The sequence below is a fragment of the Aristolochia californica genome, unplaced genomic scaffold (assembly GCF_029961685.1).
Source record: "Aristolochia californica isolate CCGP_79_NKW_82.1479 unplaced genomic scaffold, dmAriCali1.0.hap1 SCAF_10, whole genome shotgun sequence".
Lineage (NCBI taxonomy): Eukaryota > Viridiplantae > Streptophyta > Magnoliopsida > Piperales > Aristolochiaceae > Aristolochia > Aristolochia californica.
In genome coordinates this window covers 39,929-55,140 of record NW_027181771.1, presented here as the reverse complement: position 1 = coordinate 55,140, position 15,212 = coordinate 39,929, and the positions used below count along the sequence as shown (strand labels likewise).

At 44.4% G+C, this 15,212-nt stretch overlaps 1 protein-coding gene across 4 annotated transcripts in view; it reads right to left on the bottom strand.

The window, feature by feature from the left end:
- Positions 1–15,212, bottom strand: part of LOC137943228 (two-component response regulator-like PRR1) — a 66,566-nt gene that overhangs the window by 31,835 nt on the left and 19,519 nt on the right. For 3 of the 4 annotated variants that reach the window (XM_068788918.1, XM_068788919.1, XM_068788920.1), the window contains exon 3: positions 5,467–5,628. In XM_068788918.1, the coding sequence (XP_068645019.1) occupies positions 5,467–5,628 (162 nt within the window). Of the gene's footprint in view, positions 1–5,466; positions 5,629–15,212 lie in introns of those variants that run through there. The other variant, XM_068788921.1, reaches the window with a different exon arrangement.

Below are 15,212 nucleotides of genomic sequence, written 5' to 3'. Positions count from 1 at the left end.
CGAAGCAAATCCTTGGTATGATAATTGTCAGAGACAGAGTCAAAGGCACGTTGAGACTCTCGCAGACTGAGTATGTGAAAAAGTTACTCAATAGGTTCAATATGGATAAGGCCAAACCAGTTGGCACACCCTTAGGCAGTCACTTCAGACTCAGCAAAGATCAATCACCTAAAGCAGAGGAGGAACTAGATTACATGAGTAAGGTTCCTTATGCCTCAGCCATTGGTTTACTTATGTATACTATGGTTTGCACTAGAGCAGATATTGCCCATGTAGTAGGAGTTGTGAGTAGATACATGAGTAACCCAGGAAAACAGCATTGGGAAGCAGTGAAGTGGATTCTGAGGTACTTAAAAGGCTCCTCAGATACGTGCTTGTGTTTCTTAGGAAAGAGCTTAGAAATGAGAGGCTATGTTGATGCTGATCTAGTTGGAGATATTGATAGCAGAAAAGGTACCACAGGATTTCTTTACACTCTGGGTGGTATTGTAGTTTCATGGGGTTCAAATCTACAGAAAACAGTTTCTTTGTCTACCACAGAATCTGAGTACATTGCAGTATCAGAAGCTGCAAAGGAGATGATCTGGCTACAAGGCTTCTTGGAGGAATTGGGCAAAAAGAATCAGAAGGGCACTCTCTACAGTGATAGTCAGAGTGCCATATTCCTTGCCAAGAACTCAGCATTTCATTCCAGGACAAAGCACATTCACATCAGGTACCATTTTATACGATCATTGTTAGATGATGAACAGTTGGTACTTGAGAAAATTTGTGGAAGTAAGAACCCTGCTGATATGTTGACAAAGGGTGTTACACTTGAGAAACTGAAGTTAGTGTGCAACTTCAGTTGGTCTTCTAGCATGAAAACAGGAGCAGTGAGTTGCAGAGGTGGAGGATATCCTGTTTGAGGAAGAGGTCGATACAGTGGGTGTACTAGTCTCCAAGTGGGAGAATTGTTGAGTCCGGTGGATTCTGGTCCACACGTATGAGCAGGACATGGAGGGTATTTCGGCATTTCTTTAAGTTGGGTTTGGCGTGTGCAGTAATCAAGATATTCTTAACTCTTCCGTTGTTGATTTTATGTGGGTTGGTTCGGGATTATAGTGAGCAGAAAAACTAGAGGGCTTCGACACTGTCGCTGAAAAACAGAGGAACGCGAGCTCGACCTAGCAGCAAGTGAACGCTGCCACTAGAAGAGCGAGGTCGACGCTGTTGCTGCCCAGAAACAGCATCTCGGTTCCGTTGTTGCCACTGCCGGAAGAGACCAGCTTGGGTTCCATTGTCGCCGCTATCGGAAGAGAGCAGCTTGGGGTTTCGTTCTCGCCGTTGCCGGAAGAGAGGTTGTTGTGCCTCGTCGTTGACGGAAGAGAAGGCTGAGAAAGGTAACTCTGTTTTTTAAACAGAGAAGGGCGTCGTTGTGTCCTGCTGTGAGAAGACACGGAGAGAGACTCACTTGGGATGCTGTATTTGCATCATTCTGATATCTTTGTGGAAATCGGGACTATTGTATTGTGCTCCTCAATTGATAAAATAAAATCCTCTGTAGCTCCGTGGACGTAGGCAATTTGTCGTACCACGTAAAATCTTTGTGCCGTGTGATTACCTGTTTATCTTGTTACTTTATTGTCATCGGTTTTTCATAACACTATTATGGTCATTCTTGTAATGTTTCCCTTAAGTTCTCAATTAGAGATTAAGGGACCATGCCAATACCAAATTCTTCTATGCAGTCGCCACAGCACGGAGAAGAGCTAACTGTATAACTTTGCTCAATGTTAATGGCGAGACCACCTCGAGCCTATCAGTTTCACCACCAACACTTATGAGGTGATAGCTCGACTCCTCGCTAACTACCTTCAAGCGGTTCTTCCGGTGGCCATACATCAGGGGTAGAGTGCTTTCCTCAAAGGGAGGAATATTTTGGACTCGGCAATGGCTTGTCATGAGCTCCTCCACCATTTCAAAGCATTGAAGCTCCCAAGGTTCATTCTTAAGCTAGACTTTGAGAAGGCTTTTGACAAAGTTAATTAGAAGTTGTTGGATATTCTCCTAGGGAAGATGGGATTTGGCGAAAAGTGGCGGTTCTGGATTCAAAGCAGCATCTCCTCAGCCAACTACTCAGTTCTTCTTAATGGGACAGTATGTGGGTATTTTAGGGGATCTTGTGGTATTCATCAAGGAGACTCCCTGTCCCGCTTGCTCTTCAGCGTTGTGGCAGAGTACCTTTCATCCCTGATTTACTCGGCCAAGGATTTAGGGTGGCTCCTCCCTACGACTGATTCCGAGGCTTTTGATATTCCGATCCTCCAGTTTGCAGATGACACCATTTGCTTTGGTGTGGGCACCATGAATCAGATTAAAAATTTGAGAGTAGTCCTTGGCTTATTCGCGTTGGCTTCTGAGTAGAGTATTAGTTGGAAGAAAACCACCGTTCTTGGATACCACAAAGATGGCATAGTGCTTCGAGGTATGGCTGATTACTTGGGGTGTGTGATAGAGAACATGCCAACTACATATTTGGGTCCCCTCTTTGACTCTTGACCTACGGCAGCGCTTTGGTCTCCCCCTCGTTGAGAAGTTCGAGAAGAGACTGGCCACTTGGCGGGGCAAACTTCTATCCTCAACGGGACGTCTTACCCTTCTAAAGCTGTTGAATTTATGGAAAAGAGAAATACTCCATTGACTTCATTAACTTTTATAATCAGAGTACATAAACCTCTATTTATAATAGAGGAAGGTAGTAGAGTCTAATTACAATAAAACTACCTTTGTCCCAATTACACCCAAACTCTAATACTTAAAGATAAGCCTTAGCATAATTAAATAACTCAATATAAATAGAAGACAAACATAACTCAAACTAGAACTCTTCTATGACGTGACCATAAGATAAAGATGTCAGCTCGTGGTTATCTTTGTGAGTCCTTCTTAATCTTCCAACCAGCTTGCGGTTACCATTGTGAGTCCTTCTTGATTTTCCAACTTATGTGATAAGGATGTCAGCTCGTGGTAATCATGGTGCGTCCATGTGCTTGGGCCCATCTTGTGGGCCTTCCTTGGTTGTGTGGACTGGAGTCCATCTTCCAACAAAAGTCATGCTTGATGGGGCTGCCAAATTACCTCTTGTCCTTCATGCAGTGTCCCGCTTCAGTTTGCTCCAAGATTGATACCATTTGTCGGCGCTTTCTTTGGAAAGGCTGCAAAGACACCTTCAGATATCATCTGGTTAGTTGGAAGGAGATTTGTCTACCTCAGATGAGGGGTGGTTTAGGCATCCGGCCTACAAAGGATATGAATAATGCCCTCCTGCTTAAGTGGATTTGGAATCTCAATTCCAAGTAGAACAGTTTGTGGAGGAATATGGTGAGGTTCAATCTTCAGTTTCCCTACCACTGGTGGAGAGAGCGCGGAGCTCCCCACCACTTATCCCTAAGTTGGAAATCCGTATACAAGCTACTTCCCACCTTCAAGACTGCGACATCCTTCTATCCAGGGAATGGGAAGACTCTCCTCTTTTGGTCAGATGAGTGGTGTAGCCCCAGCCCCCTCTCGGAGGACTACCCAGGCTATCCAGGATTGCTCTTGCTTGGTGGCCGACACATGGAGCAATCAGTGATGAAGTCTTCTATTCCGTTGGGGACTGAATGATGAGGAAGCTCTAGATTTTTGCTTTCTATCCAGTATTAGCAGCATCTCTAGTGCGTGCCTGATAAATTGATATGGAAGCCTAGCACAAATGGTATCTTCTCAGTGGCCTCAACTTATTCTCACATCAAAGAGGATGATCCTAGCCTGCCTGAGCACAAGGCAAATCTTACATGGAAGCTCTCTACGCCTAGCAAGATAAAATTCTTCATATGGACAAACATTAGAGAGCAGATCCTTATTACAGACAACCTCCATTAGAGAGACTTCACCACTCTTGATTGCACCTGCCCTCTCTGTGGCATGTGTGAGGAGTCCGTTCAGCATGTTCTTCTTCACTACGGCTTCTCTTGGCAAGTCTGGATGGTGATCTTCCAGAAAGTTGGTATTCAAGTGGGGCTTCATCAGGACTTATTCAGCACTTGCCAAATGGTGTTGGGGACTCGCCTGCCTAGAATTGGCAAGTTGCTCCTCTCAGCTTGCCTTGCTCACATTTTGTGGTGCATGTGGCTTGAGCGCAACAACCAGAGATTCAACTCCAAATCCAGCACCTCGGAAAACACTACCTCTTGTGCAGTGGGTATAATTTCTAGTTGGCTGCACACCAGGAAAAAATTTGCCTCTGCGACAGGCATGTCCCTTCGTAGGAATTGGAGTCTTCTGGCTTATATGGCGGGTCCCCAGAAGATGCCGACCATGGCAATTTGGGAACATCCCCCTAGCGACTGCATCAAGCTAAACTTCAACAGAAGTGCTTTGGGATGTCATGGGCCGGCGGGTGCGGGAGGAGTCTTCAGGGACTGCAAAGGAGAGATCATTCTCTCATATGCGGGGCCGGTTGGTATTGTCGACTCCAACACTGCTAAAGTGAGTACCCTCCACTATGGGCTGAAAATTTTCAAAGACCGCCTCCATGGGAAGCTACTAATTGAAGGATTCCAAAGTCGTCATTGGAAGAGCCCCCCCCCCCCCCCCCCCTGCCGTCAATGGCCAATCATTTCTTGTATTGCTCACATTGTGTCCACAATTTATTGAACATGGAATCACATTCCTAGATCTGCCAACTCCTTGGCTGATAGGTTAGCTAAATTTGGAACCTCCCAGCAATCTCTCATTGTTTGGGACGGTTTCCCCTCCTTGTAATCTTGTTCTTCCGAGCCTATTAATATAGCTCAGCATCATTTAAAAAAAAAAAGCAATTAAGGGATCGATTAGACCCTATCGTGCTGCAGTGTCCTGCCACAGCTTTCTCAAATTCTCCTCTTTCTTCTGCTCCCTTTCTCCTCTCCTCTCCATACACTTTCCATATTTCTCTAATTTAACATTTACCAGGTCAAGTTTGATAATGACCCTTTCCCTTCTTGTATAAATCTTTCATAGACCATAAGAGTAGAATCTAGTGTTTGTCTTCCTTCAACAGAGGACTTTGCGTCACTGATTATATGCGGTAAAGCCCTTTTGAGGCCTAAGGTTTTCACTGAATATTGACAATGCTACTGGTGTTGATTGTAAATGGATTCGTGTCCCTAGGTCGACAATCTATAGGCTGAATCTTAAGCAAAGGACGGAGATACCCTCCAATCTCTGGGTCTACTCCCCTAGCTTGCAATATTCTCGGCTTATGACTTTAATAAAGTCACTATTATCAAAAAAAATGTTGTATATTGACTAAGGTTTTTCTACATACCATGCATTAATCTGTATGCCTTTCTCAGTGCACTCAAGAAAAGCAAGAAAAAGAAGAAAATATAATAAACATTATGTACTCCATGCTAACAGGAGAGGCACTAGTGAAGAAACTAATAAATCAGATAAACTTACTAATGATTGGAATGCGGTGCAGCTCTTCATCACGCATAATGTACTTCAGCATCTTAAAGCCTTTTGCTATTGGAAGGTCTACTTCAGCAAGTATAATGTCTATCTCAGACCCTTCCGCATTTAATGCATCAATCACCTGTCTGGCCGTCCTCACTGAAGTTACTGAGAAGAAACAATACAATAGTATGATTGATCAGTGTCTGGAACCAATTTATTTACTTCTGATTGATGCTCAAAAAGTTTCTAAAAAAAAAAAAAAAAAAACAGACAAGAAATAGATGCTTATCGTGCCTCAAGGAAGAAATGCCAAGAATACTAATTGCAGGAGACAACTTTCTTTAATACAGATACAAAAAGTAAACCTCTGAAATCTAAATGATCAGTTTCTGTACAAGCTTCCCTGATTTGTAGGCACATACAAAATCAGGCTAGTTTATCTAATTAAGTGGTTAACAGAATAACAACAGCAATTTCAGCAAGAAAAATCAAGAAGCTGGCTAGAGTATCTAAAGAAGCAGTTCAAAGCAATAAGGGGTGTCTCAGTTATGCGATTTTGAATGGACACTCAAATGCTAAACCATGAATTTTTTTTATTTTATTTTTTTTGAACTAGAGTATGCTTTTCTGTCGAGATTGGTTACATAATACCCACAAAACACAAATTAGAAGTGTGAATATTCATGAGCATAGAATAGAACAAAGAGAGGAGAGAGTCTTTTTTTTTTTTGAAGGAGAAGAAGAAGCTGGAAATAATTCACGTTGAATTGTGGGAAGAGGGTCACTTAGGGTCAACATGAGAGAAAAGATAAAAATCCTAGCCAGACAACAAATCTCATACTCCAAGAAACAAGTAGATCGACATCTACCAAGCACTGAGACAAGAACTCAACACCTTGTTGATTTCTTAACTCACCACAGCCTCTTGCAGTGACAAAAACCAAAAGCCAATGAAGAAGGCCATGCCCATCAACTCTGGTTAGATATACTCCTAAGCAGCAAAAACACATGTACATCCTTCAATTCTTTAAAAAAGGGATGTCACAAAAGTCTGCCATGAGTAATAAACGTGTGGGCATTGCTCCTAAGTGAATAAAAAACAAAGCTAACCAAGCAAGTACTACTAGAGGTTTCATAGCCTACCATTGAATAGGAACTGGGATACGTCTCTTCCATGAGACAGATCCTAACAGGACAATAATGGCTTTAACTGATTGAACACTACTCTCTCAATTTTGTAAGTTTCCAAAACTAGGAGAAACGAAACACAACAGCACACTAGCCATTCATTAAATAGCAAGACAGACTAGAACAACATTAAGCAAATATGTCATAATGAAAAATATATGAAACTCGCATTACAATAAGAAACATGAAACTTTCCAAAATAAGAAGTTCACATGGATATGGAGACATGAAGAAACTAACATGCTTGCAGAGTTTTTTGGCGATGCGATCCGAGAGCGATGCGAAGCGATACGGACCGAGTGCGATACGAGAGAGCGGACCGAGTGCGATACGAGAGAGCGAACCGAGTGTGATACGAGGCTGTGGGAACGATGAGAAGCGAGCGGAGAGAGATGACACGGAGCGGACCGAGAGGACGTCACGCAATGATACGTTGAGAAACGAAAGCGTAGCATTGCGAGAGGATACGAAGCGAAGCGATGCGGAGCAAGGTGATACGAAGAGCGACAATGAGGACCGAGACGATGCGACGATTCCGAATAATGCGGAACGATGCAGTGAGGGGCGACGAAGCGAAAAATCTCAGGAATCCTCGCTGAAGCATCCCATCTCCCCTTATCTTGCCCCGAACAACCCAAAACCTTCAGAATCTCCTTCTCAACTACCGATCCACTCTACCGAATTGTCGCTGCAACAACAAACTGAATCCAAAAACTCACCGGACGAAGCGGAATGGCAAACAGTTGTCAGCCGCACGTCAAGGAGACGGATCAGAGTGGAAAACCAGGAAGAAATCCACTTCAGAAACAGTTCTGGATCGATCTCTCTCCTGAGGAAGACAGATCGAAAGGGTACTTCTCTGCAAATCAATTCCCAAGCAGGGGTGAAGCGATCATTCATCTCAGTCCCGATTGAAGCTATAGAAGCTTTCAGCTTAGTCCTAGAAAAAGTATGGGAAGGGAAGATTAGGAGAAGCTTCGGAAGATCGCTCTTCACCAGGGACCTAGAATTCCAGATCAACCTCCAGTTCCACGGAGGTAAACTGCAATGCTCAATCACCCAGCGACGAGCAAATAAAATCATTGGGATGGTCTTCATCCAGCGCAATCCAAGCTCAGGATTGAGATGGAAGCAACTGCAAGCCGCACTACAACACTTATCTCAACCGCAGGCTTCCAAAAAGCCAACCCATCTCAGTCGCTCAAAACCATTACCGTCAAATTCCACCGCCCTCCTAGAAAGATCGGAAACCCCAAAAAGCTACTGGAGCGAAATGGTAGGCGTTAACCCCATCTCCCGACCCCTCTTACCTACCGAAAAATCCCCCCCCACCCCCCCCCCCCCCCCCCCCCCCCCGCCTAACTCCCGAAAATTCTACCTCCAACCCATCCACTCAGAAAACGTCTTTTCCCTCCCAATCCCACCGAAACCCTCCCCCCATGAAAATCACTTCTCTCTGATCCTCCCCGAACAAATCCTAAAGGAAGGTACAAAAAAGCTTTTACTGGCTTCTCTCGCTACAATAGCGACCGAATACAACTCAGCCGAGCTACTCAAGGCCTGGATCGACAACAGCGACTACCTACGATGGCCAGTGAAGATCGCTCACATACAAAGTAATCTCTAGCAACTAATTTTCGGCTCTATCGAAGACAGAGAAGCTTTCATCGGGGAAAAAAACTCCCCAATCACAAACATGTGGCCATGGGTATCCGATCTTCACTGGGTAGGACAGAAAGCCACTGTGCGTGGTGTACTAGCAGAACTCCGATGCAGACGCACCCTGGAGAGCTTGGCCGGTATTTTTGGAGAACTCATTTGGCCAGATGATGATCCGGAGGAACTTCTTTGGGAAAATTTCTACATCAGACCAAACTCCCAGGTAAGTGGCTCTAAACTCATCGAAATCTCCTCTGATACGCTCTCTGCTTGGGTCATACTGGAATTTGGGGAATTCTGCTCTCCCACCCTCCATAGCCGACACCTTACGAGTCATGGAACCGTGCCTGACTCAGTACGATGTTAACTCACCAAATGCCAAGTTAACCCGAACTGAGTTACTACACAAACCAACTTCCCCAACTCACTTGCTGTCCTGTTCAAGATCCTTCCCGAAAGAAAATTCAAATTTCAAACCCACTGACAATCCGCCCTGTCAATACTTTCTCTTCACTGGCAGCTGCCACTCCCGATAACCACCCTGCAAGTACCTTCCCGAGGGCAGCTATCAATCCTAAAAGCCTCCCGATTCACGCAACCTTCTCATCCCCTCACAAACCCAAAAAATTCTCGAGACCCCTCCCTCCAACACTCGCCCCCCTGTCAGTACATCTTCACTGAAAGATATTAACCCAGAGAAACACCCCGTCAGCCCCTCTTCGTTGGTAGATACCACTGCCGAGAACCATCCTCTCAGCACCTCCCCCTCCCTTGCAGCTACCAATCCCAGAAAAACCCAAGTTCACGCCACCTTCTTATCCTCTCACAACCCCAGAAAAAATCTGGAAAACCCATCTAACACTCTTCCCCTTCTACTTGCTCCCATTAGTCCCGAGAACCACCAAAATAACGCAACCACATCCTCTCACAGCCCCCGAAACAACACTTTGAATAAATCCCCTAACACTCACATTCCTCCTTCCCAAAACATTTCTATGTCAGAAATCTCTGACTCATGCATCCGATCCCCTCCACATCACTTCAAATCCACTTCCCTGATCTCCTCTCTGAAACCAGCTACCACTTCCATTCTTCTTCCCACGGCACCTGGAATGCCCGAACCACTGTCACTCCCAAATCTTGAATCTCTGACCCTAGAGCCCATAACCCTGATCCCGAATGTCAGTCCTCTGCCACATCCCCCATCATCAAACGCCTTCACCCTCCCCCATCCTATCAACCTATCCGGCCCCGAACACCCCCTTCATATCACCATACCATCGCAGCTTGATTCTGACTCCCACCATTTCGCCTACAATCTTCCAACACTAAACCCCAAAAATTTCCTAAACACAGTACCCCTATCCCGCCACCCCCTAAACACTCTGGCCCCAAACTTCACTCATCCTCCACACCCTCCATCCTCGAGCATCTCCACTCTTCCCCATCTTATCAGCCACACCTTGCCCGATGCAGATCTCATCCATACTGACAAACCCTTCCAAGCAAATAATTCTTCCTTCCTCACCTCGAGAACCCAATGGTATCCAGGTAATGATATCTCTAGGAAATCCATCCCTTCCCCTCCAGAAGATTCACCTTCTATAAAAGGATATCCCCCCGTCCAATTCTACGCACCACCTCCCACTCCCAGCACCATCTTCCTCTTCCACACTCCACCAGCAACAATGAACCCCAACTCCTCTAACAACTCACAAGCCCCCACCTCTCGCTATGGAAAAAATAACATTTCTCCCATCACCTACTCCAGGCGTAGGCCCAAGCAAAAAGAACCCCCTGCAGTCCCCATCAAAACCTACTCCCGCAGGAAAACTTGCAACAAACCCAAGAGCCCTGCACTAGATGCTCCAGAATCCAGCAACCTACCATAGAAACCCCCCTCCCCCCTCTATCAGAATATCTCAAAGACTACCCCCACCTCACCCGAGCGGAGAGGTGTATGAACTTGCCAACTTGGGTTTTGAAACACTTCGATGGCAACGTCTCCCCTCATAGACTCGAGAAGATGTTGGAGTACTGTTGGGACTTCTCCAAATATTACAATGGCCTCTTCTGCTATACGAACGAGGATATTTGCAAGATCTCCTGGCCATGAAAGTCTTATCCTGGAATGTTTGTGGAATCAACTCGTCCTCCAAGTGTGACCTTGTCAAAGCTACTCTTTTTTATTGTAAGGTTGATATTGTTGTACTTACTGAAACTAAACTACAATCTTTTGACCAATCTGCTGTGCGCATTATCTGGTTTAATAACGACCCCGAATAGGCAGTGATTGATGCAATAGGGCATTCTGGAGGCATTCTTGTCATTTGGAAGAATGTGGTTGAAGCAGTCTCTACAAACCTCAATCTTTTCTCCCTTTACATCCGTTTCCGGGACATATCTCTTGGATCTGAATGGGCCTTCAGGTAATGGGGACAGATCCATCTTTTGGGATGAAATTCTTAATAAAGTTCAACATTGGAATGTACCCTGGCTTCTTGCAGGGGATTTCAATGCCACCCTTCGTTGCTCCGAAAAAAGCCCTCCTACATAAAGAATTACCACCACAATGCGAGCCTTTTCAGGCCTAATCAGCTGCCTTGAACTCATTGAAATTCCTCTTGCGGGGAAAAAATTTACCTTGTCCAATGGTCAAAACCCTCCCATCCTTTCCAAATTAGACCGTTTTCTAGCTAGTAAATATTGGTTGAATCTTTTCCCTAATACTGTTGATCTGGTCCTCAACAAAATTGGCTCATACCACTGGCCTATCCTCATAAATTCTCACCCTCCAAAATGGGGTTTCTCTCTGTTCCGCTTTGAAAACTCCTAGCTTTCTGAGGCTTCTTTTGCTTCAAACTTGAAAAATTGGTGGGAAAGTCTCCTTCATCATCCGAACCCTGGGTGGACGCTCCACTGTAAACTTGGAACTCTAAAATCAGCTATAAGGCCATGGGCTTGCTCCCTCTTATCTCATGTGAGAGAACAAAAAGCCTCCATCCGTTCCCAGCTATCAGGTCTGGATCTCTTGGAAGAACAAAGAAATCTCTTTCCCCATCTGCAGAAACAGTCTTTCACAAGATCTCTCAAAGATCCTTTCCAGTGAAACCACTCATTGGAAACAACGGTCCAAATTTCGATGGCTCTCTGAGGGGGATGGAAATACAAAAAAAATTCATGCTATTGCATCGGGCAGAAAAAGAACCAACTGTATATCGTCCCTCATTATCAATGGGGAGGAATGTACTGCTAGTATTTCTATTGCTAATGAGTTTGTTAAGTTTTTTACAAGTCTTTACATGGAGGAGCATTTTGACCGGCCTGTTCTTGACCATATCAACTTCTGTCAGATCTCGGAATTTGACGCTTCTCATCTTGAAAAGCCTTTCTCCACTGAGGAAATTGATGCAGCAGTCCTCGGAATGCCTAGAGATAGGGCCTCGGGCCCAAACGGTTTCAATGGGGAATTTTACCGTCAGTCCTGGGACATTATTAGAAGTGATGTCCATGACTTTGTCAACAGGTATCACTTACAAATCTATTGGAGCCTCCTTCATTGCCCTTGTTCCAAAAAAATCCGGCTCCATTCAAACCAAAGATTACAAACCCATAAGCCTCACCACTAGCCTCTACAAAATCCTAGCCCGTATCCTCGCCAAGCGCCTTAAATCTGTTCTCCCTAAAGTCATCAGCTATAGTCAGAGTGGTTTCATTGCTGGTAGAAATATTCTTGACTCATCTATGGCTGCCCATGAAATTCTGCACTCCTTCAAGAAACAAAATAATCCAAGAGTGGTTATTAAACTTGATTTTGAAAAACTTTTGATAGAGTAAGTGGAAGCTTCTTGATCACCTCCTCTACAAGATGGGTTTTACCACTCGTTGGAGATTCTAGATGAGAAGTTGTATTACCAATGTCTTCTACTCAGTTCTAATAAATGGCAAACCTTGTGGATATTTCAAAGGCACTAGGTGGCTCAGGCAGGGGGACCCTCTGTCCCCTCTTTTGTTCACGGTCGTTGGAGAACAATTAGCCGCAATGATCCGTCTGGCTAAATCATCTGGTTGGCTAAGCCCTGTCTCCCCTAACCCTGCTCTTGATATTAGCCTCCTCCAATATGCAGATGACACTATTCTTTTCTGCGATGGCACCCTTAATCAAATTCATAATTTAAATGCCTTACTGAGCTTATTTGAAATCTCGTATGGGCAAAAAATCAGTTGGGAAAAATCCTCTATTTCTGGGTACAATCTGGTCTTCTCAACTCTATGGCAAATTACCTTGGTTGCCGCATTGAATTATCCTCCGGTACATATTTGGGGCTTCCTCTGACCCCACATCTCCCCTCTAAGGCTGCTTGGCACCCAGTCATTGAATGTCTGGAAGGGAGACTTGCCACCTAGCGAGGAAAATTTCTCTCAAAAGCAGGCAAGTTAACTCTCATCAAGTCATGTTTACAAGGAATCCCTAACTATTATTTGTCCATGTTTCGTTGCCTAGCGTCTATCAAAAACAGAATTGAGCTTCTTAAGAGGCGCTTCCTTTGGGGAGGCCCAAATGGTGAAAAAAAATATCATTTGGTAAGATGAGAGGAGGTTTGCAAGCCAAAAGTTCTAGGTGGGTTGGGAATTTGTGACACATCCACAACGAACTCTATCATGTTGCTTAAATGGATTTGAAAATTTAATATGAACCATCATTTGATTTGGAGAGCTTTTGTTAAGGAGAAAGCAAACCTTTCCTTTGGCTGGTGGACAGAAGGAGGGCGAATCCGCTCTCTAGCCTGCATGGAAAAAAATTGCTCAACTCCTTCCCAAATGCAAAGTGGCTACTAAATGTTATGTCAGAAATGGAAATACATCAAAGTTCTAGAATGATTGGTAGGTAGGCCAAGCTGTCAGAGTGGTTCCATCCACTATTGTAGGCGGTAGCTTTCGCACCTAGCAGATCAATGTTTGGGTGTATTGGCTAGCCGCTGTCATGGTATCAGAGCTGGGCACGCCACGTCCCGTGTTCGAATCCCGTGAGAGGCGGTCAAGAATGGGCGGGGTGGGTGTCAGAGTGGTTCTGTCCACTCTTGTAGGTTGTAGCTTTCCGCACCTAACAGATCAGTCTTTTGGGTATATTGGCTAGCCGTTGTCACAAGAACCCCTCAAAAAAGCTTTCCAGTAATCTGTGGCTTCTCAGGTAACCCAGAGATCAATATCTCGGATAGTTGGTCAGAAAATGGAGGCTAGAATCTAAACCTCAGAAGACATCTTACTAATGTTGAAGCTCTCCTCGCATCCTAACTCCTTATCACTCTTCCACAAAGTCAAATAAATTCATCCGATGATACTCTAATTTGGACTCCGTGTCCAAAGGGATCTTTCTCCACATCTTCTGCCTATGCATTCACACAGCCAAATAAATTCATCCGATGATACTCTAATTTGGACTCTGTGTCCAAAGGGATCTTTCTCCACATCTTCTGCCTATGCATTCTCAAACAACCTATTAGATCACCCAAAGCACACTGCGGCCCATGCCTGGGATCTACTTGCCCCCCCTCGTTAAGTTCTTCATTTGGTCTGCCTTCAGAAACAAAATCCTAACCTCTGATGTTTTAATTCGTAGGGGGACTTCTATCTTGGACCATCACTGCCCCTTCTGCACAAATACCCCAGAAACAACAACTCACGTCCTTCTTTCTTGTCAGTATGCCTACGAAGTTTGGACATCCCTTTTAAACAAAATTGGCCTCCAATTCTGAGCATCGATAAACCTTGCTGACACTGACCTCTCACTTGTCAATTTGCAGCTTCCAAAGCTTGGGAAAATGATTTTATCTTGCTGCATTGGACATATTATCTGGGCTCTCTGGAAAGAACGTAACAAAAGGAAATTCAAATTCAAATCTTGTCCTATTGAGGTTTTGACTGAGCAAATATCTAGTTAAGTCTCTGTTTGGCTCTTAAACAGAAAAGAATTCAAAAATTTCAGTGACTCAAACTTCAGAGGAAACTGACAATCTATTACTGAGACGTCCCTACCCTCTCGCCCCCCTACTATGGCCACATGGACCCCCCCCCCCCCCCCCCCCCTCCACCTGGATGCATTAAGATCAATTTTGATGGTTGTGCGTTATACTGCCCTGGTCCTGCAACTTTCGGTGATTTATCCGTAATGAAATAGCGAACTCCTCTTCTCTTATGCTGGTCCCCTTAGCAGCACAAACTCGACTACTGCAGAACTTTCTGGCCTTCTGCAGGGGCTCAAGGTCTTCACCAGCCATCTCTCAGGCCCCCTCTGTATTGAAGGCGATTCAACAGTAGTCATCAATTGGTGTGCAAACTATGGTCAACCTCCGTGGCGACATTGGGATATGTTTAAAGAAATTTGTAATTTACTTTCAGGGTTAAATTGTATATGGAAACAAATTCCACACTTTGCTAAACACTTAGCAAACTCTCAGGCTAAAGCGGGTGTGTCTCTCCAACACTTTGTTGTGGAGTCCTGCCCCCAAAGCTAGGTTCGTATTCCTTTCTTCTGTTTATCAATATACAAACATTTCATAAAAAAAAAACATGCTTGCAGAGAAAATAGAGGCGAAAAGATGCCAACTAGGAGTGATTAAGTTAAACCAAAATTTTCGGATTTAGAGGGGAACATTTTCTAAAATACAAGGACTCTAGGAGAAAAGGAAACTTAATTCATGTCAATGCATGGAGAAGTAATAGGAGAAGAAATAGGAAAAAAAGATATTTTTGACAGAATAACCTTTACCACTTCAGATATAGATATCTCTTTGGAGAGGACCCAAAAATACCTTCAGATACCATCGGGTTAGTTGGAAGGAGATTTGCTTGCCTCGTAATAGGGGTGGTTTAGGCATCTGGCCTACGAAGGAAATAAACAA